At 43.7% G+C, this 26,850-nt stretch overlaps 1 protein-coding gene across 2 annotated transcripts in view; it reads right to left on the bottom strand.

The window, feature by feature from the left end:
- LOC126094604 (protein white-like) overlaps window positions 1-26,850 on the bottom strand; it is a 316,644-nt gene that overhangs the window by 19,055 nt on the left and 270,739 nt on the right. Inside the window, exon 12 of one of the 2 annotated variants that reach the window (XM_049909079.1) lies at window positions 25,755-25,923. The exons of the other annotated variant lie outside the window; for it this stretch is intronic. Within the exon in view, the coding sequence (XP_049765036.1) occupies window positions 25,755-25,923 (169 nt within the window). The remainder of the gene's footprint in view (window positions 1-25,754; window positions 25,924-26,850) is intronic. 2 annotated transcript variants of the gene reach the window in all.

Below are 26,850 nucleotides of genomic sequence, written 5' to 3'. Positions count from 1 at the left end.
GTGTGCTGAACGTTGTTCAAGTTGCTCGCGAATATTTCATAACGTTTTTAGTCTTCAGTTACTTATTTCAAAGTTTATTCGTGTTAATATATGCTGTAAAAGTAACTTATTAGTGGATTTTCATTCATTTCAGTCTTTCTTTCTGTGTTATTGACTCGAGTGGTCTGTTCTTCGTGAGTGTGCTTAAGTCATTCATCCAAGCCTCGGGCCTCAGTAGTATGTTTACATTTCACTGTTACACATTATCATAAATTTAGTAGTTTCCAACGGTTTCTCATGCTGTCTGTGGCTAAATAACGGTTTAATAAACTATTGGAAACGTTCGCCGACTGTGTTTTTTAGAGTTGTCTGTGCGTTGAAGTCGTTTAGTAAATTTCTTGCGGTAATTTTCAGCTGACGTTTCTTATTGTTTCTAGTGAAATATTTAAGTAAAATTTTCATTCACTGCTTTAATTTCGTTGAGTTTTCCAGTGGCCGCTTGAATTTTTGGTTTCAGCTAAAAAATTGTGTGAAGTTTTGGTGGTATTGGTATTAGTTGTGGGTTGGTAGGATTAATAAAAGGTCTTGCTTTCATAGTAGAGAGAGAATTTCAAGACCACTATTGTTAGTGTTTAAATAGTTCTACTGCTGTAACTGAATTTAGGTAACGTAGTTTACAAATCTTTAACATACTGCAGTGTGTCAGCAACCGTGAAATGTACAGAAAATAAACAATTTTTTCAGCCTTCAGTTGCAAGGTAATTTTTACTCGTTTACCTAGGTTTCGATTCCAGTAATGGAATCTTCTTCAGAACAAAAAATTAAATTATTTTGAGAGCCAAACACAGGCCATGTTTGGCTAGGTTTCGATTCCAGTAATGGAATCTTTTTCAGAACAAAAAATTAAATTATTTTGAGAGCCAAACATGGCCTGTGTTTGGCTCTCAAAATAATTTAATTTTTTGTTCTGAAGAAGATTCCATTACTGGAATCGAAACCTAGGTAAACGAGTAAAAATTACCTTGCAACTGAAGGCTGAAAAAATTGTTTATTTTCTGTAACGTAGTTTAGTTTTTTCAGTAACTGTTAAAATTTTACCATGACTCATGACTTAGAAGTATGAGCCTCGTCGTAAGTTTGTAAACTGCTGGTTCCGGTGTGGGATTTATTCAAAGTATTTTCATTGGGAGGGGAGGGAGGGGGGTGACAACGCAGTGGGGAAGCCAGTGGGCATTCTATCGAGATCCTCTCCTGAGAAAGCAGAATCTATAGTAGAAGCAAGTTGACAGAGGAGCAGGAGCGTAAGATCTGTCCCCGTCAGGTGCAGTTACAAGACGCAAAGGAGGAACTAAATAGGTTGCGGAGGGTGAAGGGTGCTGCGAAATGGGAACTTGTAGTTGGAAAGAAGGTAGCTAGGAGGAGGAGGAGCTATTCAGACAGTTCTACTTTGAGTATATACAGTATATAAGAGTTGAGAGGAAAGGAGCCTTTTGCAGATTTAGGTGTAGGGAACATGCAGCAGTCCTTAACAGGTAGCAAGCCTAAGTCAGCTGCAAATTCTAACAGTAAGAAGAAGGTTATGCTGATAGGTAATTCGCACAGTAGAGGTGTGGGCCAGCAGTTGCCGGAAGTTTCGGGGAGTGAGTACTGGGTCACCAGCATTGTGAGGCCTAGTGGGCGGTTGGACCACTGACAGCATAGGGGAGATACGTAGGAGTTTTAAGAAAGATGATCAGGTAGTGATTGTGGGTGGAGAAGGGAATCGTTTTGATAGGGACGCGGAATTGATGTAGGTGGTGATCTGGTAAAGATAGCTACTCAAACTGGTGGCATTAATATGTTGTTCAGCGTCATGATCGGCTTCGTCTTAATGCTGCTGTCAGGCCTAGTAACATGGGACTGAAGAAGGCACTGAGGCGAAGGGCATGGGTCACATTGCAGTGGTGCCAGTTGAGTCTATCAATAGATCGGGTTTCACTAGGCATGGCCTGCACCTCAGTAGGTATAGGCAGGGGAGGCTTGCAAAGCTTATAGGTGACAGTGAAGTGGGTGGTGGTGGCATCACTCATGGAAAAGTTCCTCTAGTAGTAGGTGTCAGAGCTGCACCTTTTTTAGATTTAAAGTCAGCTGACAAGTATACCTGCTTAATGGAAGTCCCTCTAACAAAAGAATCACTTTCAGAGGATGTCATGTTTCCAAGTTAAAGTCAGCTGACAAGTATACCTGCTTAATGGAAGTCCCTCTAACAAAAGAATCACTTTCAGAGGATGTCATGTTTCCAAGTAGAGAAGGAATTAGCATATTTCATCAAAATGCAAGAGGTGTTAGAGATAAAGTTAGTGAACTGCTTACGGATGTTGATCCTAACATTATTGGTATATCGGAACACCACTTAAATAATTCGACAATTCAGAGGCTTCCTTTACCAGGATACAGATTAGCGGGCTGTTTTTCAAAGAGATCTTTGCGGAGTGTGGGAGTGGCCATGTACGTAGAAAACAGTATTCCATTTGAGTCCGTAGACATATCACGGTACTGCACTGAACAGTTATTTGAATGCTGTGCATTTGCAGTTGAATTTAGTGAAACTAAACTTCTAATTGTTGTTGTTTATAGGTCCCCTAACTCTGACTTCAGAGCTTTTCTGCTCAAGCTAGGGAGGGTTCTTGGTTCACTTTATAGGAAGTACCTAAAATTAAGTGACTTCAATACTAATTTTGTTTGTGATTTTGCAAGAAGAAGAATGTTAGTAGATCTCCTAAATTCATATGATCTGATGCAAACTGTGTTTTTTCCAACTAGGGTGCAGGGGAACAGTAGCACAGCCACAGATAATATTTTTATTCATTCTACATTGCTAGATGGGCATTCTGTTACTAAAAGGGTGAATGGCCTTTCAGACCATGGTGCACAAATTTTAGCACTAAAAGGCTTTTATACTCAAACAAATGTTACATATAATTACAAACTATGTAGGAAAGCTAATCCAACGGCAATAGAGAGTTTTTTAAACCTCGTTAAGGAACGAGAGTGGCAGGATGTTTAAAGTGCCGATAATATAGATGACACGTATAATGCCTTCCATAACACATTTCCCATGCTCTTGGAGAGTTGCTTTCCATTAGAACGTTCCTAACAGGGTACTAGCAGTGAAAGGCAGCCTGGGTGACTGATTAGTGGGATAAGTAGAACAAAGTGGGAATCATATCGAAATGTTAGAAGTAGTCAAAATCAAGCTACAGTAACCCATTACAAACAGCGTTGTAAGATACTTAAAATGTTATTAGGATGGAAAGAAGTATGTGCTACGAAAATAAAATACCTAATTCACAGGATAAAATTGAAATCATATGGTCAGTTGTGAAGAAAGTGTCTGGTCAGCGGCACAAGGTCGATGATGTAAAGTTAGTTCATAGTAAAAATATTTCTGTTAGTGGTAAGTCAGATATATGTACAATATTTAACAATCATTCTCTGAGCATTGCTGGTGATTTAAATAAAAACTTAGTTTCTACATGGAAGCAAATGACTGTCTTGGAAAACGCCTTTCCGAGACTGATGTCTCAAATACTCCTCTGTGGTACTGACAAGGGGGAGATTGAGTCAATAATTAAATCACTAACGACTAAGCACTATCATGGATATGATGGAGTGCCTGGCAGAATATTAAAGCACTGTGGTGCACATGTTAGCCCTGTGTTTAGCCATATTTGTAATTTTTCCTTTAAGAATGGTCGGTTTCTTGAACAATTAGAGTACTCAGTTGTAAAGCAGCATTATAAAAAGGGAGAAAGGGATAATTTAGATAACTTTAGACCTATTTCTATGCCACCATTGTTTGCTAAAGTTATTGAAAAGGCTGTGTATGTAAGGATAATTGATCATTTTATATCACATAATTTGCTGTAAAATGTACAGTTAGGCTTTAGAAGTCGTTTAACAACTGAAAATACTATATTCTCATTTCTCTCTGAGGTACTGAATGGATTAAACAAACGCTAGGCATACTTTTTGATTCAATTAAGGTGTTCGACTGTGTTGATCACAAAGTATTGTTTCAGAAGTTGGACCATTATGGAATTCAGGGAGTAGCTCACAATTGGTGCACCTCTTACTTTAACAACAGCCAGCAACAGGTCATTATTCAGCGTTGAGAATTTCTGTGATGTGGGATCTGAGCCGGCCGCGGTGGTCTAGCGGTTCTGGCGCTGCAGTCCGGAACCGCGGGACTGCTACGGTCGCAGGTTCGAATCCTGCCTCGGGCATGGGTGTGTGTGATGTCCTTAGGTTAGTTAGGTTTAAGTAGTTCTAAGTTCTAGGGGACTTATGACCTAAGATGTTGAGTCCCATAGTGCTCAGAGCCATTTTTTTGTGGGGTCTGAGTGGAGCACAGTCGATTGGGGAGTACCACACGGATCAGTGCAGGGGCCACTCCTGTTCCTTATTTATATAAATGATATGCCCTGTAGTATAACAGGTAATTCTAAAATATTTATATTTTCTGGTGATACTAACTTTGTAGTAAAGGATGTTGTGTGCAAGAATGGCTCTGTTCCAAATAGTGCAGTTCATGAGATATGTTCATTGCTTGTAGAAAGTAAACACACAATTCAACAAAACCCAACGTTATAATTTCACAGAATGGGCGTATGATTAGTTAAACTGATCAGTTCAAATTTCTGTGTGTTCAGTTGTGTTGTGGGAAGCCCATTTTCTGGATCTTGTTCAAAGACTTAATGCTGCCATTTTTACTATTCGAACGCTATCTCAAGTAAGTGATTGTTCAACACGAAAATTAATCTACTTTGCTTATTTTCATTCGTTTATGTCGTATGGTATTATATTTTGGGGTATCTCTTCCCATTCTCAAAAGATATTTTTGGCTCAGAAATGGGAAGTTCGGGCAATAAGTGGCGTAAGTTCGTCAACCTCTTGTCGACCCCTGTTTACTAGTCTAGGTATTCTGACATTTGCCTCTCAATACATATATTCTTTACTGTCGTTTCTTGTTAACAGTATCAGCTTATTGCCAAGAATTAGCTGCTTTCACACAGTTAGTACTAGGCAGAAATCCAATCTGCATTTGGATCGCACTTCCTTGACTCTTGTGGATAAAGGTGTGCAGTATACTGCTGCATCCATTTTCAGTAAGTTACCACAAGAATTCAAAAATCTTGGCAGTGATTCACATGTCTTCTAATCGAAACTGAAGAGTTTCCTCATGGGTCACACTTTCTATTCTGTCGAGGTGTTTGTTGAAAAATTAAGGTGACTCCTATGTCATGTTGTTGATTGCGTTTACTTAAACTTATGGCTCGTCTTTTATTTGGTTCATAAACATTTAATTTACCTGTTATTACTTTTATGTTGTAACTTCATGTACTAACACGTTCCATGACCTTGGAGATTTGCTCCTCAATTTGGTCCTACAGAACTAGACGAGTAAAATAAAATAAAAATAAAAATGATGCAAAGGCAAATCCTAACTGAGGATGAATCACCTGTGTACTGCTACTGCTGTGAGCCATGTCGGGTCCCCATCACTAGTGACGGAGGATTTCATTAGTCAGTAATTAAATGATGGTATTGTAGAGGAAAATAACAGCTCATGTGGTGCACCAGTGCTGTAAAGGAGCTTGGATAGAACGAGGAAATGCCGGTTTTTTGGAGCGTATGGAAGTGTCATTTTGCACAAGAAGTAAATTACTTAGGACATGTAATCACTCATGAGAAGGTATAGACATAACCTAGTTTGGTGAACGATTACAGAGTTTTGTAATGCATCGTATATACAAGGAACTGAAGTCGTTTTTAAGGTTAGCGAATTAGTATAGGAAATTTGTCCCACAATCTGCATAAATAACGCCACCTGTCATACAGTTATTGACGGAGCACCCGATATTGCTTGCGACACACAGGTGATTCATTCCAAGTTGAGTTTGATCAGTTGGTTCAGTGGGTATAAACACACAAGGACGGAACTAGTTCTGTTGGACATCGAAATGGAAAGGTGAAGGAATTACGAACAATAGTCCAACGCTAATCCCTTCAAATTGTGAAAAAGGGTTCGTACTATCATGTAACAGTAGTAATCATGTATTAGGCCGCGTTTTAACTGAGCAACCGGAGGGGAAGGAGTATCTGGTCACCTATGCATCATGACAATTTAATGAAGCAGAGATGACGTATTCTGTCGCAAAAAAGGAGATGGTGAGCATCATACAGGGAAGGACAGCCTTGCACTGCAACATTATTTCGAAAAGGTGGGATCGCACTAGATGTACTTAGTGTATGATCCACCGGTAGTTATTGTAAATTGTTATGACCAAGTACAATGAAGGGGTGCAGAACGAGTGGAGCTGCATGGCAGTGAAATATTGATAAACAGTACGTGACCTTACTCTGGATCGCAACAGAATCAGCTCTCTTGACAAGTTCATAGTAGTGCAGGAGAGGCATATAAGTGCAGAGCAAATGCTTCAACACATACAACAGTATTGCGGTTGGTACCAGCTCAGAATCATGGTGATAAATGTGTAAAATTCAAATATCACCTTGCTTCTGGTTGCACTTTGTGTAGCCTACTTTTACCTACAGCAGAAAAATCGCACGTGTCCACCACATGCCGACTGAATGGGCCGCACTTACAGAGTAAACAGTCGTTAAGCGTATCAGCTACTGGAGATCGTGAACGGGATTGGATTAGTATAAGAGCAGTTGGGATAAGAAGTGTACATAAATGCAAAAAACAAAACGTAAAATTTAATGTTTCAGTGATCTGCAGGGTTAATACGAGTCTGCGCTCTGAAGGTGGGAGGAGTGCTGCGCTCGTACCTTCACAACCTGTAGCCGTACGAGCCAGCGTGTTGCCTGAAAGTCCTACTGGCAGAACCACAGTACTGCTCAAGTGACATGATGGAAACCACCAGCCTGGTGCAGTGAAGTGCTGAGTTACGTCACGCTGCGCTGCCTTGCCCTCTACGTGACTGCAAATGGGTTCTAATGGCCACTTTTCTGTGGGCTGTAGCTACAACTGACGCTACTGGGACCCGAACTGGTGCGACCTATCTGGGACTCCTGCAGGCCATCACCAACCGACTCGCAGCTGTCTTCGAGGGGGGTATGCAACTGGGTGCCTCCTGGATCTGAACCGAGCGAGGTGGCGCAGTGGTTAGCACACTGGACTCGCATTCGGAAGGACGACGGTTCAATCCCGCGTCCGGCCATCCTGATTTAGGTTTTCCGTGATTTCCCTAAATCGCTCCAGGCAAATTCCGGAATGATTCCTTTGAAAGGGCACGGCCGGCTTCCTTCCCTGTCCTTCCCAAATCCGATGAGACCGATGACCTCGCAGTTTGGTCTCTTCCCCCAAACAACCCAACAACCCTGCATCTGACCTACTGCCGGACCACTAACGCGGCAATTTTCGTCAATAACCCAGGATAGCCTCTGTGCTGCACCTGGTATTACTCCCTCCCTCCCCTCCTCCCCCCGCCCCCGCAGTCACCAGTGCCTGCTACTGCTGGCCAGTTCGTCCCGCCCAGGACTGGCCGCATTACGTCACTACATGACGCTGCGACACTGGGACATGTCCTACCACACAAGGCTGCCGCACCGCTGTGCTTTGCTTAGCACAGCTTGCTCCCAGCCACCACACAGTAGTATGAGATTTTCACTCTGCAGCGGAGTGTGCGCTGATATTAAACTTTCTGGCAGATTAAAACTGTGTGCCGGAACGAGACTCTAACTCGGGACATTTGCCTTTCGCGGGCAAGTGCTCTACCAACTGAGCTACCGAAGCACGACTCACGCCCGGTACTCACAGCTTTACTTCTGCCAGTAACTCGTCTCCTACCTTCCAAACTTTACAGAAGCTCTCTTGCGAACCATGCAGAACTAGCACTCCTGAAAGAAAGGATATTGCGGAGACATGGCTTAGCCACAGTCTGGAGGATGTTTCCAGAATGAGATTTTCACTCTGCAGCGGAATGTGCGCTGATATGAAACTTCCTGGCAGATTAAAACTGTGTGCCGGAACGAGACTCGTATCGGGACCTTTGCCTTTCGCGGGCAAGTGCTCTACCAACTGAGCTACCCAAGCACGACTCACACCCTGTCCTCACAGCTTTGCTTCCGCCAGTACCTCGTCTCCTATCTTCCAAACTGCAAGGTTCGCAGGAGAGCTTCTGTAAAGTTAGGAAGGTAGGAGACGAGGTACTGGCGGAAGTAAAGCTGTGAGGACGGAGCGTGAGTCGTGCTTGGGTAGCTCAGGTGGTAGAGCACTTGTCCGCGAAAGGCAAAGGTCCCGAGTTCGAGTCTCGTTCCGGCACACAGTTTTAATCTGCCAGGAAGTTTCCCGTTAACTGGTGTTTAAAACCAAGTTTTTTTTTAAATGTTGTACTGACCCCTTTCGAAGTGTTGTTGCATTAATGTAAAGTTCTGTCAGGTTTCGCATTTGGGAGCGCAGACTAACATAAGATGAGGTAGGTTAAAGGTCAAGTACGAGCGGCTGGATTTCGCATACGCAGCCTCTGTTGCAATTAAGTCAAGCACCTGTGTGAGTCCCCCACTCACAATGTGAGCAAGTTGTTCTATATTAGATCGCAGAGGCGAGTTTCTGGCTGGTTGTTTCTCTTTATGTAAATCGAAGTATGACAGTGTTGGAATAATTTATCTGTGATTTAATGTACAGCACGCTTTTATTCTAACTACCGTCATGTTGTTAAAACCTATTAAATTCGTGATCTAGGGAAAGTAAGCCGTGTTCTTCAATGCTCTTATGACTCCACAATAGCCGAATATATAGTTCTTCGCATCTACGGACCAGCAAACTAACGTGAAACGGCGTGACCAGACGAAAATCACATTGTTGTACTTTTTTTGTGTTTATAGGAGGTGCAGTTCAGAGCTCTCTCGATCACCATATGCAGTTAGATGCAACTCTCAGAAATTCTCGTGAAATCGACTTTGAAGTTTTCCGAACATCATTAACAGCCTAATAAAAGGTCACTGCTTTCGATGGGCTGCGTGGCTCGGTAACAGAATGCTCGCCCAGCACGTGAGTGACCCGCGTTCTGTTTCAAGATCTGGTAAATTTTAAAACAAAGGTGCAGGTTCCATAGGCATTTTCGTGAAGTGATAATACGTAAGGGCCAAAAAATAATTTCAATTTTTTTAAAATTTAAAATGGCTCTGAGCACTATGGGACTTAACTTCTGAGGTCATCAGTCCCCTAGAACTTAGAACTACTTAAACCTAACTAACCTAAGGACATCACACACATCCATTCCCGAGGCAGGATTCGAACCTGCGACCGTTGCGGTCGCGTGGTTCGAGACTGTAGCGCCTAGAACCGCTCGGCCACTCCGGTCTAAAATTTAAACTGTGTTGATTAACAATCTCTTAAAAAAGGTAGGTAATAACAGTTTATATTTGCAATGAGATGTATAAATTAAAAAATAAGAACACATGCATTCTCCATAAAAATGACATACGCATTAATTACCATATATTCGATGAATTTTATATTTAAATTTTAAATTAGATAGTGAATGGAAATAAAACGTAGAAAATAATGGAGCAAACGAAACTCAAACCAGCAATTACCAGTCTCGAACATTACTGATCTTTTTGCACCTTTATGTATTTTACGCCTCTCGGAAATCTTCGTGAAACATGCACCTCTACTTCAGAAATTTGCATCAGCTGGGTGTGGAACGGAGCACCGGGAAGTGGCAGGCGAGCATTCTGCAGACCTGTCCACAGAGCCTGTCATGAAATATCGCCATCGGGGCTTTCAACACGCTCATCAAACTTCGAAATCGGTTTCCTCGAGAATTTTTGACTTGCATCGGATTGCTTTGGCTGTCTGGTATGAGTTCTGAACACGTATCGTAAATATAAAAAAAGCACAAAAATCCGATTACCATTTGGTATCCTTGTAAGACGCTGCAGAGCCCAGTATTCGTTGAATAGCCAGTCAGGAGGTGTTGGAGAGAGGCCACGTGGCTGTCTCCCGCGCCTGCCTGTTGAGAACCCCTTCTGAGTTGCACTCTCTCGTGAATTGGATCTGTTCCAGGGCAGACGGTTTTGTGCTTCCTGTCACTGTCTCCCTTGTACTGGCGCTTCGTACCTCCCTAAATATCACTGTTCCATTCTAACATCTTTTAACACCTGGTCACCCATCTCTATCATCAATACGACTGGTATGTGGTATAGGTACATACATCCAGCTAGGGTCTAAATGTAAACCCTAAGTGCAATAAACACAGACACTTTCTTCGAATTTGTGACTTTTAACCGCCACTCCTCCCCCCCCCCCCCCCCCCCAACCATATATTCCATCTCGCTCACTTGAGCGAGTATATAGTTCGGAATACAACACACTCAAAAATGACGAAGGTGATCAAGAGCAGTAGAAAGAAGACTTAACGACTTGACACTGCACGACACAATACTGTACCTTAGATCTTTAGTGGAGCGAAGCGATGCTGGTGATTATAAAAAAGGGCAGTTCATTCCCGTTTTCAAGAAGAGTCGTCAAACAGACGCACAAAACTATATGCCTACGTCCCTTACGTCGGGTTGATACTTTGGAAAGCTTTTTATGCTCGCATATTACGACCATTCTGGAGACTGAGTATTTCCTGTGTAGGAATCAACACGGTTTCCGAAAACAACGACTGTGTGAAACCCAGCTCCTTCTGTCCATACGTGAGACCCAGAAAGCAGGAGGTACCGGCGCCCAGCAGTATGTCGTGTTCCTTGACTTCCGGAAGACGCTTGGTACAGTTCAGCATTGCTGCCTAATGAACAAAATAAGAGCCTACGGGATATCAGACCAACTGTTTGATTGGTTCGAAGAGTTTCCAGCAAACAGAATCCAGCATGCCATTCTGAATGAAGAGAAGTCTTTAGGACAGTTATTTTTCACACTATATACAAATGACCTGATGTATAACGTTCCATGAGGCTTGTTATGAATGACGCTGTTGTGTACAGAGAAGTCGCAACGTTGGTAAATTGCAGTGAAATACAGGAAGACATTCAGAGGATCGACACTTGGTGCAAAGAGCAGCTATCGATCCTAAAGATAAACTAATGCAAGGTACTGCGAATACACAGAAAGTACATTTTCTGTATGATTACACAATTGCAGAACAATCACATTACCACTTACTTAGCAGTATGCGTGGGGAGCGATTTGAAATGGAACGTCCGTATAAAAGTAATCGCAGGAAAGGCAGCTGTCAGGCTACGATTCCCTGAATGGATCTACAGGAAATGTAGTCCATCAGCAAAGGAAGTAGATTACAAAACACACGTTCGACCAATATTTGAATACACTCGTCAGTCCGGGATCCGTACCATATAGCACGGACAGCGAAAATGGAAAAAATCCAAAGAAGAGCAGCACTTTTCGTTACAGGTTTGTTTAGTAAGTGCAAAAGCGTCAAGGAAACGCTGTCAACTCCAGCGACAGGCACTGGGAGAGACAGGTTCTGCATCTTAGTATGGTCCACTGTTAAATTTACGAGTGCGTACATTCCCAGAAGAGTCAACTAATATATTGCTTCCTCTTACGAATATGTTGTTGTTGTTGTTGTGGTCTTCAGTCCTGAGATTGGTTTGATGCAGCTCTCCATGCTACTCTATCCTGTGCAAGCTCCTTCATCTCCCAGTACCTACTGCAACATACATCCCTCTGAATCTGTTTAGTGTATTCATCTCTTGGTCTCCCTCTACGATTTTTACGCTCCACGCTACCCCCCAATACTAAACTGGTGATCCCTTGATGCCTCAGAATATGTCCTACCAACCGGTCCCTTCTTCTCATCAAGTTGTGCCACAAACTTCTCTCCTCCCCAATTCTATTCAATACCTCCTCATTAGTTATGTGATCTACCCATCTAATCTTCAGCATTCTTCTGTAGCACCACATTTCGAAAGCTTCTATTCTCTTCTTGTCCAAACTGTTTATCGTCCATGTTTCACTTCCATACATTGCTACACTCCATACAAATACTTTCAGAAACGAGTTCCTGACACTTAAATCTATACTCGATGTTAACAAATCTCTCCTCTTCAGAAACGCTTTCCTTCTCATTGCCAGTCTACATTTTATATCCTCTCTACTTCGACCATCATCAGTTATTTTACTCCCCAAATAGCAAAACTGCTTTAATACTTTAAGTGTCTCATTTCCTAATCTAATTCCCTCAGCATCACCCGACTTAATTCGACAACATTCCATTACCCTCATTTTTCTTTTGTTGATGTTACGAATATATCTCGCGAAGAAACCACGAAGATAAAATTAGACCCCTTCGAGGCCACACGGAGGCCTGTAGGTAATCCTCCTTCCCGTGAACCACACGGGATTGGAACAGCAAAAGGGAGAAGTGACAGTAGTGACCAAATGGTTCAAATGGCTCTCAGCACTATGGGACTTAACATCTATGGTCATCAGTCCCCTAGAACTTAGAACTACTTAAACCTAACTAACCTAAGGACATCATACACATCCATGCCCGAGGCAGGATTCGAACCTGCGACCGTAGGAGTCGCGCGGCTCCGGACTGAGCGCCTAGAACCGCTAGACCACCGCGGCCAGCAGTAGTGACCAAAGCACCCTCCGTCACACACCGACAAGAGGCTTACCGAGTACAGATGTAGATATGGTGAGAGATCTGAAAGAGATCGCCTATTGAGGAAGAATTGTTATGCGGAATGACCCGAGGAAGATGTCAGAAGTAGATTGGCAAGAGCGAAGAATGTTTTCTTCATTAAAAGATCTCTACTGATAGAAAGCTGGCAAAGGCCCTGAAAGTGGACGGCTGGTGTGAGCCGTTGCATGGATGGAAACGTCGATCATCGGAAACCAATAGAAGAAAAAAATTTCCAGTTTCAGACTCCAGTTCGCTTTATTTCCAGATGACCGGCTTCGGGTCAGCTGCCGATCTTCCGAGCTGTTAACAATAAGTTAATAGATCTGAATACGGGCAACTGGCCCCAAACCGGCCACATAGAAATAAAGGAAACCGATCTAGAGGCCGAATTTGTACACTTTTTTAGAAGTAACTATCGCGGTAATTCCATCAAAATCCAGAGAAGGGACAGGAATAATTTGAAATGAGGTGCTATACAGGGTGTTCCACTGTTCTAGGTACAAACGAAACAAGTGAACAGAGGAGAATTTAACAAGGAAACGATCCTAAGAAACACGACCTCATATTCCAGATAGCAGTTCCCAAAGACAACAGCTAGCGCATTCTTCACCTGCAGCTCCACACACGGTATCAAGTGGAGAACTAGCTGACACCCACTTCACCTACTGGGGTACTAACAGTAATGCAGAGGAAGCAGGATGATTTATCACGAAACGTGTCCTCAGAGGCAGACAGCCAGACAGCAGAGTGCTCATTACGTCATCAGCACCTGCGCGAGGCCAGTTCATTTAAATCGAATGCGCAACATGCGGGTTGACCAAGAACAGTGTCGACACCACGAAAGAGGAACGTGTATAACAACAAATGGCAGCAATGTCGGAAACTAGTGCCAGGACTGCTGCAGCAGAACCCGTTTCACCCTCCACTATGTGGTAGATATCACTTGAGGGACGGTTTTCCTCATAGCATGTACAACATGTGGAAGCCCTGGCCGCAGCACCTGACTTTCTCCCCTGGGTTGCCTTCTGCCAGTGGATCCTTACGAAGTGTGAGTGATACACAGTTCCTCATACACGTATTGTTTACAGACGGAGCATGCTTTACCCGAGATGGTACTGTGAACATTCACAGCACGCACGTTTGCGCTTATGACAACCCATATGCTATCACTGAGACGGCATAACATCAGAGATTTTCCGTTAACTTTTATGGTACGTATTTTTGGCAATTATTTGACACGGCCACATTTCCTACAAGGCCTTCTATCTGGTTGTGTGTTGCAGGGCAATACAAGTTCATCGACCATTTACAACACCGTATCCCAACTTAGGGGTAATTACCCCCCCCCCCCTGAGGGTTAAAATGAAATTTTCTGAAGCGTAAAAACTAATTAATTCGATTCAGTTTCAGTCACGAATCTAAGTTATTTTCAAAAGATCACTACCATTATCTCAATTTTATAATACTCTAATACTGATTATATAAGTTATCAGTAATTACTATTTCTCAGTTGAGAATGAGATTTTCACTCTGCAGCGCAGTGTGCGCTGATATGAAACTTCCTGGCAGATTAAAACTCTGTGCCGGACCGAGACTCGAACTCGGGACCTTTGCCTTTAGCGGGCAAGTGCTCTACCAACTGAGCTACCCAAGCACGACTCATTCTGGAAACATCCCCCAGGCTGTGGCTAAGCCATGTCTCCGCAGTATCCCTTCTTTCAGGAGTGCTAGTTCTGCAAGGTTCGCAGGAGAGCTTCTGTAAAGTTTGGAAGGTAGGAGACGAGATAGTGGCAGAAGTAAAGCTGTGAGGACGGGGCGTGAGTCGTGCTTGGGTAGCTCAGTGGTAGAGCACTTGCCCCGAGTTCGAGTCTCGGTCCGGCACACAGTTTTAATCTGCCAGGAAGTTTCACTATTTCTCAGTTACTGCCATTAACGCGATGGAGGTTACAGGTTCCTCACATAGCCCACCCACTACTCCCATATATTGTGCATCGCTGATGATAAAAATGAGATGCCAAATATCTGACGAAAATGTCTTCTCCAAGCTATAGGTTGTACGTGCAGCGGTCCAGAAATAGCTTCATTACTCGCTTTTAAACAGATAAATGAATTGACAGCACGACACAGCATTAACTGCGTAAGAGCTACTATAGTACTGTGCATAGTTGTTATTATTATTACTATAAATGGCTGTGGTCAGACATGAAGCATTAACAGCCCGAAGTCTTGGAATTTCTGCCAGTTCAGAAGTAAGGGATGCAGCAATCAAGTGATTCACGAACAGTAAACATAGTGCACACATTCTAACTTAGTTGATTTTAAAGGGGGGGTTGCAGTGTGCAGGTCAAGCAAGCGCCTCAATCGAGAGGAGCAATACAGAGGAAGTACATTTTGTAACAAATGTCTACCCTCACAGCGGATAGTTAGCTTTCTTGTCACAGAAGGAGTTGTGAGTAGCACTTGCAATGCACCACGAATTCCTTCGTCATCCATTCTAAAACACACACACACACACGCACAAACTAAATATCATTCATAGTCATCTTTCATAATTTAAAAAATAAAAGTGTTGCAAGAAAAGCCTTTCACTCTACAATTTAATTTGGTGCTAAGTTTGGTGATGATGTGGTGGAGGAGAGGTCAACAGACGGTGGGGGGAGGGGTATGCACTAGCCTAGCTAATGTCTAATTACACTCAGGGATAATGGTCTAGGGAAGGTTGTAAGCCACTGGTTTAAACGAGAGGAGTGAAAGGATCGCTATCTGGTATATGAATGCTTGTGCACCAGCACATTTCCATGTAGCCCTTCGGGAATACTTAGAACGAATGGCCGAATGTCTCGATCGTGGTTCGCCGATAGCGTGGCTGTACAGATTCTCATTTTAATTTTTCTGCGGAGATATTTATGAAGCGTTTGGTGTGTTTCAGTTCTGTTGACAGTGTCTATTGCCGGCCGCGGTGGTCTAGCGGTTCTGGCGCTGCAGTCCGGAACCGCGGGACTGCTACGGTCGCAGGTTCGAATCCTGCCTCGGGCATGGGTGTGTGTGATATCCTTAGGTTAGGTAGGTTTAAGTAGTTCTAAGTTCTAGGGGACTTATGACCTAAGATGTTGAGTCCCATAGTGCTCAGAGCCATTTGAACCATTTGAACAGTGTCTATGAACTTCGGTACGGATTGTGGATGGTTGTCAATGCATTCGGAACACGTATGTGGCTTTGAAATGTGTACAGACATCATGAAAAGACGTGCTAAAGTCTACCTTCTTACGCACGGTGCCAATGTGAGCACACGTTGTAATAGGTTTGTCCTCAAGTGAATTCCAGCAGTATGCATCCTAAGGGGAGTCTGTTACGAGGTGTTCATGGACTTAGTCGTGTCGGATGAAGCATTGGTTTGCCGATCTGTGTTTACCAGGATAATTTGTTTGTTTCATTTAGCCCTTTGGTTGGTACGTAGTAAAGCCAAACACCTTATAGAATTGTATTAGAAAATGTGTGGAATGCTAAAACACGAACTGAACTGATGACGAAAGACATGTATGGAAGATCCTTAATAGAAGAAGTGAGATTAGCAGCATTTTGCCATGACGTCTAGGAGTAAATAAGTTTACACTGGATCGAGCAGCAGAGGATTTTGTGAGTAGCAGGAATGAAGTGGTTAGCGCGAGATGGGGAAATACCTCTCTCTCCATTCCCCCCGTCCCAAACAAGACTATTTGAAGAATAGAACTTATTTGTAGGAAAGAGATTGAAAAGTGTGATTACCTTACAAACGAGTTAATTTGTTAAATATTTGACGTTATGGGTGAAGACGAAAAACCTAATTATGTTGGTTTTATTAGTTTCTGATTATTCACCCATAGATATTGCCAAAGTAAAAACCAACACTGGGGATGAAAGTCAGAAAAAGTTTGGAAAAGGTTTAGATTGTGGTTAAAGATCGTTAGGAGTTGGTAAGTGCTCTTACTGTCAAACAGTGGACGAGTATACTCCGCGTAAATTGCTCTCCGTTTTAACAAAAGCTGCTCTTTCACGCTTCTCAATGTTTATTACGGCATATCTCTTCAACAATGTGTCTTGCATTGTTATAATTTTATACATGCATTGGTACATGTACATACTGCCTGCAAAATGTATTGCGATTAGAGTTTGTAGTAAAAAGGTAACAACTTAAAACGTGATGCCTCTTGCTGAAGTTACCGCATGAACATTGAAAATATAGTAAGGGACAAATACCGGGTGATCAAAAAATCAGTATAAATTTGAAAACTTAACAAACCACGGAATAATGTAGATAGAGAGGTAAAAATTGACACACATGCTTGGAATGACGTGGGGTTTTATTAGAACCAAAAATAAAACAAAGTATTGCTAGACGCGTGAAAGATCTCTTGCGCACGTCGTTTGGTGATGATCGTGCGCTCAGCCGCCACTTTCGTCATGCTTAGCATCCCAGGTCCCCAGACCTCAGTCCGTGCGTTTATTGGCTTTGGGGTTACCTGAAGTCGCAAGTGTACAGTGATCGAGCGATATCTCTAGGGATGCTGAAAGACAACATCCGACGCCAATGCCTCACCATAACTCCGGACATGATTCACAGTGCTGTTCACAACATTATTCCTCGACTACAGCTATTGTCGAGGAATGATGGTGGACATATTGAGCATTTCCTGTAAAGAACATCATCTCTGCTTTGTCTTACTTTGTTATGCTAGTTATTGCTATTCTGATCATATGAAGCGCCATCTGTCGGACATTTTTTGAACGTTTGTATTTTTTTTTTGTTCTAATAAAACCCCATGTCATTCCAAGCATGTGTGTCACTTTGTACCTCTCTATCTACCTTATTCCGTGTTTTATTTAGTTTTCAAATTTATACTGACTTTTTGGTCACCCAGTATTTTTCTATTCATTGTTTTATGGGTCGTGTCAGCCAGAAAAATGTTTGGAAAATGTGCGAAAGTATTTGTCAAGTTTGTTACAAGTCACTAAGTGGTCTCATTCTCAAATACTGACCGGATATAAGAGTAGTTTGGGCAATTTGTGCGCTTTGAGTTACCTTGTCTCAAGACATACACAGAATTTCTAACTTTAATTATAACTACTCAGTATTAAAGTACAACTACACACAGAGCTCCAGTGTCGGCTGTAATTATCGTATGCCACCAAAACATGGTAAGATATGCTACCGCGTCAATGTGAAACCGATTTACGATGGAAAAAAATTAGTTCCAATTTTCGCCACCGGGTTTAAACCTGGCGCTGTGAATGCAAGAAAAACTTACAGAAATGTTTGCTTATGCAGTGAATTACGAACACCATGCGGACAGTAAAGCTCAAATAAGAGAGAAAGGCATAATGATGATTTTATTATAGACCGCCACATACACCATTTATTTAATACAGGGTGTTTCAAAAATGACCGGTATATTTGAAACGGCAATAAAAACTAAACGAGCAGCGATAGAAATACACCGTTTGTTGCAATATGCTTGGGACAACAGTACATTTTCAGGCAGACAAACTTTCGAAATTACAGTAGTTACAATTTTCAACAACAGATGGCGCTGCGGTCGGGGAAACTCTATAGTACGATATTTTCCACATATCCACCATGCCTAGCAATAATATGGCGTAGTCTCTGAATGAAATTACCCGAAACCTTTGACAACGTGTCTGGCGGAATGGCTTCACATGCAGATGAGATGTACTGCTTCAGCTGTTCAATTGTTTCTGGATTCTGGCGGTACACCTGGTCTTTCAAGTGTCCCCACAGAAAGAAGTCACAGGGGTTCATGTCTGCCGAATAGGGAGGCCAATCCACGTCGCCTCCTGTATGTTTCGGATAGCTCAAAGCAATCACACGATCATCGAAATATTCATTCAGGAAATTAAAGACGTCGGCCGTGCGATGTGGCCGGGCACCATCTCGCATAAACCACGAGGTGTTCGCAGTGTCGTCTAAGGCAGTTTGTACCGCCACAAATTCACGAAGAATGTCCAGATAGCGTGATGCAGTAATCGTTTCGGATCAGAAAAATGGGCCAATGATTCCTTTGGAAGAAATGGCGGCCCAGACCAGTACTTCTTGAGGATGCAGGGACGATGGGACTGCAACATGGGGCTTTTCGGTTCCCCATATGTGCCAGTTCTGTTTATTGACGAAGCCGTCCAGGTAAAAATAAGCTCCGTCAGTAAACCAAATGCTGCCCACATGCATATCGCCGTCATCAATCCTGTGCACTATATCGTTAGCGAATGTCTCTCGTGCAGCAATGGTAGCGGCGCTGAGGGGTTGCCGCGTTTGAATTTTGTATGGATAGAGGTGTAAACTCTGGCGCATGAGACGATATGTGGACGTTGGCGTCATTTGGACCGCAGCTGCAACACGGCGAACGGAAACCCGAGGCCGCTGTCGGATCACCTGCTGCACTAGCTGCACGTTGCCCTCTGTGGTTGCCGTACGCGGTCGCCCTACCTTTCCAGCACGTTCATCCGTCACGTTCCCAGTCCGTTGAAATTTTTCAAACAGATCCTTTATTGTATCGCTTTTCGGTCCTTTGGTTACATTGAACCTCCGTTGAAAATTTCGTCTTGTTGCAACAACACTGTGTTCTAGGCGGTGGAATTCCAACACCAGAAAAATCCTCTGTTCTAAGGAATAAACCATGTTGTCTACAGCACATTTACACGTTGTGAACAGCACACGCTTACAGCAGAAAGACGACGTACAGAATGGCGCACCCACAGACTGCGTTGTCTTCTATATCTTTCACATCACTTGCAGCGCCATCTGTTGTTGAAAATTGTAACTACTGTAATTTCGAAAGTTTGTCCGCCTGAAAATGTACTGTTGTCCCAAGCATATTGCAACAAACGGTGTATTTCTATCGCTGCTCGTTTAGTTTTTATTGCCGTTTCAAATATACCGGTCATTTTTGAAACACCCTGTATGAGCATTAGACACGTGATCAGCAGTTGCTCGCAGCGGCTCTGATGGAATATGCGCAGCATGTTGCTGTACACTGGCCTTACAATCAAGCGGAGAACGAAAGTGTCATTGGAAAATACGTTCTTTTAGATATCCCCTGTGTCGAACGTCACACGGACTCAGATCGTGTGGTATTGCACACTATGCATCTGGAAAACCTTTGGAGATAACACGTTCGTGGAAGGTAGCATTAAGCAGATCTCTCACTGAGCGAGCGACATGAGGTGTTGCCCCATCTCGCATGGAAACTGTGGTTTGCACACGGTTGCGCTCTTCCAAATCATGAATCACATGTTGTACAAGGAGGTCTCGATAACGTGCAGACGTCACGGTAGACCTGACAGGCCCTCTTGGTGTAATCTGTTCAAAGAAGAACGGACCGAGAATAAAGGTGGTTGTGAATCCACACAACACAATCACATAGGGCGCATGCAATGGCTCTTCGTATGCTACACGCGGTTTAACAGAACGCAAATTCGGCAGTTCTGTTTGTTCACTGCGCCCTATAGTGTTGGATGTGGTTTGTCACTGGATACAATGCTGCCCGGCCAGGTGTCATCAACCTCGATTCGCGACAGAAACCGAAGAGCAAATTGAGAACATTGCTGCGGAGGATGAGGTTTCAGCTGCTGCTCCGTCTGCATCTTGTACGGGTACCCGTGTGAAATAGATGGCAGAACTTCCCGTACTGTTGACCGTGGAATAGACAATTCTCGTGACGCTGCAGTAATAGTAGCACTGTTCGGGCCACGAGCTGCGTCGTCGTTAACAGCAACAGCAACCTTGTCTGTAACTTCCATCGTGACGGGACGCCTTCGTCTTCCGGGTGCTACACCGAACTCACCCGTATTGATGTGTAGAACTATAGACCTATGTCTCTAAAGTCGATCAGTTGTAGAATTTTGGAACGCGTATTATGTTCAAGTATAATGACTTTTCCGGAGACTAGAAATATACTCTGTAGGAATCAGCATGGGTTTCGAAAAAGACGATCGTGTGAAACCCAGCTCGCACTATTCGTCGGCGAGACTCAGAGGGCCAGGTAGATGCCGTGTTTCTTGACTTCCGCGAGGCGTTCTATACAGTTCCCTACAGTCGTTTAATGAACAAAGTAAGAGCATATGGACTATCAGGCCAATTGTGCGATTGGATTGAAGAGTTCCTACATAACAGAGCGCAGCATGTCATTCTCAATGGAGAGAAGCCTTCCGAAGTAAGAGTGATTTCAGGCGTGCCGCAGGGGAGTGTCGTAGGACCGTTACTATTCACAATATACATCTATGACTTTGTGGATAACATTGGAAGTTCACTGAGCCTTTTTTGCGGATGATGCTGTGGTACATCGAGAGGTTGTAACAATGGAAAATTGTACTGAAATGCAGGAGGATCTGCAACGAATTGACGCATGGTGCAGGGAATGGCAATTGAATCTCTATGTAGAAAATTGAAATGTGCTGCGAATACATAGAAAGAAAGATTCTTTATCATTTAGCTACAATATAGCAGATCAGCAGCTGGATGCAGTTAATTTCATAAATTATCTGGGAGTAGGCATTAGGAGTGATTCAAAATGGAATGATCGTATAAAGTTGATCGTCGGTAAAACAGATGCCAGCCTGAGATTCATTGGAAGAATCCTAAGGAAATGCAGTCCGAAAACAAAGGAAGTAGGTTACAGTACACTTGTTCGCCCACTGCTTGAATACTGCTCACCAGTGTGGGATCCGTACCAGAAAGGGTTGATAGAAGAGAGAGAGAAAATCCAACAGAGAGCAGCGCGCTTCGTTACAGGATCATTTAGTAATCGCGAAAGCGTTACGGAGATGACAGATAAACTCCAGTAGAAGATTCTGCAGGAGAGACGCTCTGTAGCTCGGTACGGGCTTTTGTTGAAGTTTCGAGAACATACCTTCACCGAGGAGTCAAGCAGTATATTGCTCCCTCCTACGTATATCTCGCGAAGAGACCATGAGCATAAAATCAGAGAGATCAGAGTCCACACAGAGACATACCGACAATCTTTCTTTCCACGAACAATACGAGACTGGAATACAAGGGAGAACTGATAGAGGTACTCAAAATACCCTCCGCCACACACCGTCAGGTGGCTTGCGGAATATGGATGTAGATGTAGATTTTCGTATTTCGTTGCCATCTTCTTTAAACCCTTCAATGACACTGCATTTCTCCACAGACCTTTCAGTCGGCGATACTCTCTCAGTGCAGAACTGTAATTGCTGTCGTTGTCCTCGCCCGGCAGCTGAATGGTCAGCGTGGTGGATTCTCAATCGTCTGCGCCCGCCTTCGATTCCCGGCTGCGTCGGGCAATTCTCTCCGTCCAGGGACTGGGCGTTGTGCTGTCCTCATCATCATCTTCTCATCCTCATCGACTGCAGGTTGCCGAAGTGGCGTCAAATTGAAAGACCGGCACCCGGCGAACAGCCTGCCCGACGGGGGCCCTAGCCATACGATTAAATTGATTGCTACCGTTCACATAAAATACGAGGGCAGTTCAATAAGTAATGCCACACATTTTTTTCTCGGCCAATTTTGGTTGAAAACACCGGAAATTTCTTGTGGAATATTTTCAAATATTCCCGCTTCGTCTCGTATAGTTTCATTGACTTCTGACAGGTGGCAGCGCTGTACGGAGCTGTTAAAATGGCGTCTGTAACGGATGTGCGTTGCAAACAACGGGCAGTGATCGAGTTTCTTTTGGCGGAAAACCAGGGCATCTCAGATATTCATAGGCGCTTGCAGAATGTCTACGGTGATCTGGGAGTGGACAAAAGCACGGTGAGTCGTTGGGCAAAGCATGTGTCATCATCGCCGCAAGGTCAAGCAAGACTGTCTGATCTCCAGCGTGCGGGGCGGCCGTGCACAGCTGTGACTCCTGCAATGGCGGAGCATGGAAACACACTCGTTCGAGATGATCGACGGATCACCATCAAACAACTCAGTGCTCAACTTGACATCTCTGTTGGTAGTGCTGTCACAATTGTTCACCAGTTGGGATATTCAAAGGTTTGTTCCCGAACTTCTCCTTCTTCATGACAACGCAAGACCTCACACAAGTCTTCGCACCCGAGAGGAGCTCACAAAACTTCAGTGGACTGTTCTTCCTCATGCACCCTACAGCCCCGATCTCGCACCGTCGGATTTCCATATGTTTGGCCCAATGAAGGACGCAATCCGTGGGAGGCACTACGCGGATGATGAAGAAGTTATTGATGCAGTACGACGTTGGCTCCGACATCGACCGGTGGAATGGTACCGTGCAGGCATACGGGCCCTCATTTCAAGGTGGCGTAAGGCCGTAGCATTGAATGGAGATTACGTTGAAAAATAGTGTTGTGTAGCTAAATGATTGGGGAATAACTTGGTGTATTTCAATGCTGAGTAAAACAACCCCTGTTTCAGAAAAAAAATGTGTTGCATTACTTATTGAACTGCCCTCGTAGTTTCATTAGGCCAGGTCTCTCTTCACAATAGCCACACGTTATGGTTTGTGAAATGAGAGCCTGGGTGTTATACCGTCATACAATCTGCGTACAGTTCAAGATTTCTACCTGGTGGCCAAAACAGGAACTAATTGTTTTGCAGCTTGAATTGGTTCCGCGTTAACACATTAGCATATCTACCAAGTCTCCCTGCCATACGATAATTACAGCCCACGCTGGAGCTCCTTGAGTAGATGCACTTTAATTATAACCATCCAGTACTTATTTTGTGAAACCTTGAACTTGAAACTGTATCTCCCAAGGAGTAGATTATGACAGTGTTTTAAATTATTAAATTGTATGTTGTATGTTAACAGGGGACCTAGAAACGACGGAGAGGCTCCGCCTCGCCGCAGCCGCAGTGGTCCACAACCCCACGACGGCTACCTCAGTCCACTTCACCCCTATGCCGCCCCACACCGAACCCAGGGTTATTGTGAGGTTCGGCCCCCGGTGGACACCCCCAGGGAACGTCTCACTCCAGACGAGTGTAACACCCCTATGTTTGCGTGGTACAGTAATGGTGGTGAGCCGTGGCGGCTCATATCGATAGTGCCACTCTGGTGGTTTATCTTTCCTGCCACGGTCAGGGCGGTAAGCAGCGCCCTCTGGGGCCTACGCGAGGAGTAACGAGGCGAGGTCCTGTGGGGGGTCTGCTCCGGGACGTGGGGGAAGACGGTTGTCGGGTTGACGCAGCGAGTGTGGGACCGGAGCTATCGCATGGAGATATACAACTTGGCTCTGAAGGCGCCGTAGCAAGCAGCGGGAAGCGGGCGTCCTGTAATTTGTGTGAAGGAGTAACGATTTTTGCATTGGATGTCCCAGTGGTTCCCGAGAGTTTGGGTGGCTGCTTTCGGAGAAGAGAATTGGTAAGAGCTTGTGTCTACGCTCTTTTCCGTACGACGTTGCTGCCTGCCGTTATAAACGGGTGGAAATCAGGCGCTTGTATTGACTATACGGGAACTGGTGATGTAAAATTACAGTTGTGATTGAGTCTCACTTGTACTGTGACAATTTAGAGGCGGAAACTGAGGTGGTTTCATTAGCACCATTATGTTGGTCTAAGTGATATGTTCTCCACGTTTTGTCTGTGGCTTTGCGAATCGAAATCGTGGGGGAGTACGTGTGAGTAATTTGCTATTGTATTGATGGTTATGTTGTAAAGACTGTTCTCTGGTGTGTTAAATCACGCGCTGATTTGTAGCCAATCCAAGCAGAAGTTACCATTGCCGCTTGCTTATGTGCTACTGTCCTTATTATTGGCGTTGTTTGTCTTTTGATTCTGGGTGTGCTCACGTTTAAACAAAAATTACGGCTACTATTCATAAGGGTTGTCTACTAAGGAAATTGCTTAAGCTTTTATCATATGCTGGTCTGTTTGCCTATCATATTGGCTTTCTATGCAGTAACTGAAGGAATGTGTATGGTGGTTCAAGATTGCAGGCTGACTAGTGTTTGAACTGGTGTTGAGCTTAAGGGCGAGATCAGCATCCCGCAAACCCGCAGCTGCGCGTGGGTAAATGTTCCGCTATTGGGGAGCCGGCTCTCTGTTCTTGGATTTTGTAAGGATACGTGATGAGTGCATCGCTGTAGTTTTTCGCGTGCTAAATTGCGGGATGTCGGTGCCGTCCTAGGGCTAGACTTCTGATGTGTGTTATGTTGAAAGGGAATTAACTGTACCAAACTTAAGAGAGCTTTTAGTTTGTTTTAAGTCTGTACATGGAATGATGTTGATATTTTGTCGATTGCGGCAATAACTTCCTGTGTGGGGAGATCCTCTGAGGGACTTGAATTGTACTGTTTTAGTGCAGTCCATCTGAAACGTGCTGCTTAAAACTTGGGAGTGCAGCTCTCAGATGTTATATATTACTGTTCAATGTTAAAAATGTCTTGGATGTAATATGGTTGTTGATGATTATGTAATTTTGATCGCTGGTTCCATAAAGGAAGTGTTACGTTTTCCAATAGGTGCTCGGTCAGAGCCTATTTAAATATGATTTTAACTCATAATTCAAATTTTCTAGTCTTGCTTTCTTAAAAGGCTTTCTGTTAAATGATTGCTATTTGCCTGTTTAAATGTTTGAGTGACTTAATCGCTAGGCTACCCCTTCCACTCCACAGCCTATTGAGCTGCTTTGTGTCGAAATTGTGTTCGGAACACCCCTCTGACCTGACATCTCAGGTAGTGTACGCGTACGTCGAGAACTTGTTTGTGCAGCAATCGCCGACATAGTGTAGCAGAGGAGGAATAAGGGGAAGCAGCCCGCATTCGCCGTGGCAGATGGAAAACCGCCTAAAAACCATCCAAAAACTGGCCGGCTCACCGGATCTCGACCCGAGTCCGCCGGGCGGATTCGTTACGTGGAGCGGGCGCTCCTTCCCGCTCCGGAAAGCCGTGCGTTAGACCGATCAGCTAACCGGGCGGGCAACTATTAAATTAGATGAATATTTATATGAAACACTAAAAATCAAAGTGCTCGTTTCTCTTGGAAGTCGTTAGATAGGCAACCTTCAATTGGGATCGGTTGGTCGGGATTACCGTTCCTAGTTGTTTGGTAATACAGGTGGGGGGCAGCGCCAGACTACAGTGGCGCTGAGCGCGGCCGCGGCACGCACCTCGTCGAAGTCGACCGTCTGCAGGACGACGTGGCCGCTGGCCGGGCAGGTGGCGTTGCTCGAGCACTCGATGTGCTGCACGCCGGCCCACTGGTTGACGAACATGGCCTCGTTGCCGTAGCGGAACCACGACAGCCGCGCCAGCCACTCCAGGGACGCCGGCACCGACCTGCCCAAACAACAGTCCCACTCTCGTCTCACCAGACCACTCGATGCTGGGAAAAGTTGAGTTATACCACTTTGGCTCTCTGCGGCTCATTGCTGCATTACATAGTTGTCGAAAAGAATATGTAGCCTCCTCCGTTCATCCGAATGTTCATTAGAGTATCGTATAAATATTTGAATGTAGATAACTCAAGAACTTTTGGATATATATATATATATATATATATATATATATATAGATATATATATATATATATATATATATATATATATATATATATAGGGTGAGTCAGCTAACATTACCGCTGGATATATTTCGTAAACCACATCAAATGCTGACGAATCGAGTCCACAGACCGAACGTGAGGAGAGGGGCTAGTGTAATTGTTTAATTAAAACCATACAAAAATGCACGGAAGTATGTTTTTCAACACAAACCTACGTTTTTTTAAATGGAACCACGTTAGTTTTGTTACCACATCTGAACATATAAACAAATACGTAATCAGTGCCGTTTGTTGCATTGTAAAATGTTACTTAAAATCCGTCTTGATTGCAAAAGTTTTTATTATTCATATGACCGGTTTCGGTTCATTCAGAACCATCTTCAGATCTGTAAAAATAATTATACTAATTTACTATTTCACGGAAGCAAATGTTTTTCATCCTATCTAATCAGCATCAAATGTACCAGAACGTACCTGATATTTCTGTTACAGGAGTAACCCGTCCAAATCCAGCAACTTTCACATGCTACGTCACATAAAATTGGTTGGTGGCGTCTAGTACATTTGTTACATTCATTTGTACATACTGTATTCAGTAGATCTTTTTTATATTAAAAATATTTGTTTAAAATATGTAGATGTCAGAGTTAAAATCTGTACTTGTCAGGATTAAAAAACAGTAAAATTATCATTTTTATACGATC

The sequence above is a fragment of the Schistocerca cancellata genome, chromosome 8 (genome assembly GCF_023864275.1).
Source record: "Schistocerca cancellata isolate TAMUIC-IGC-003103 chromosome 8, iqSchCanc2.1, whole genome shotgun sequence".
Classification (NCBI taxonomy): Eukaryota; Metazoa; Arthropoda; class Insecta; order Orthoptera; family Acrididae; genus Schistocerca; species Schistocerca cancellata.
The sequence above is the reverse complement of the archived record's forward strand: the minus strand, read 5'-3'. Positions and strand labels throughout refer to the sequence as shown.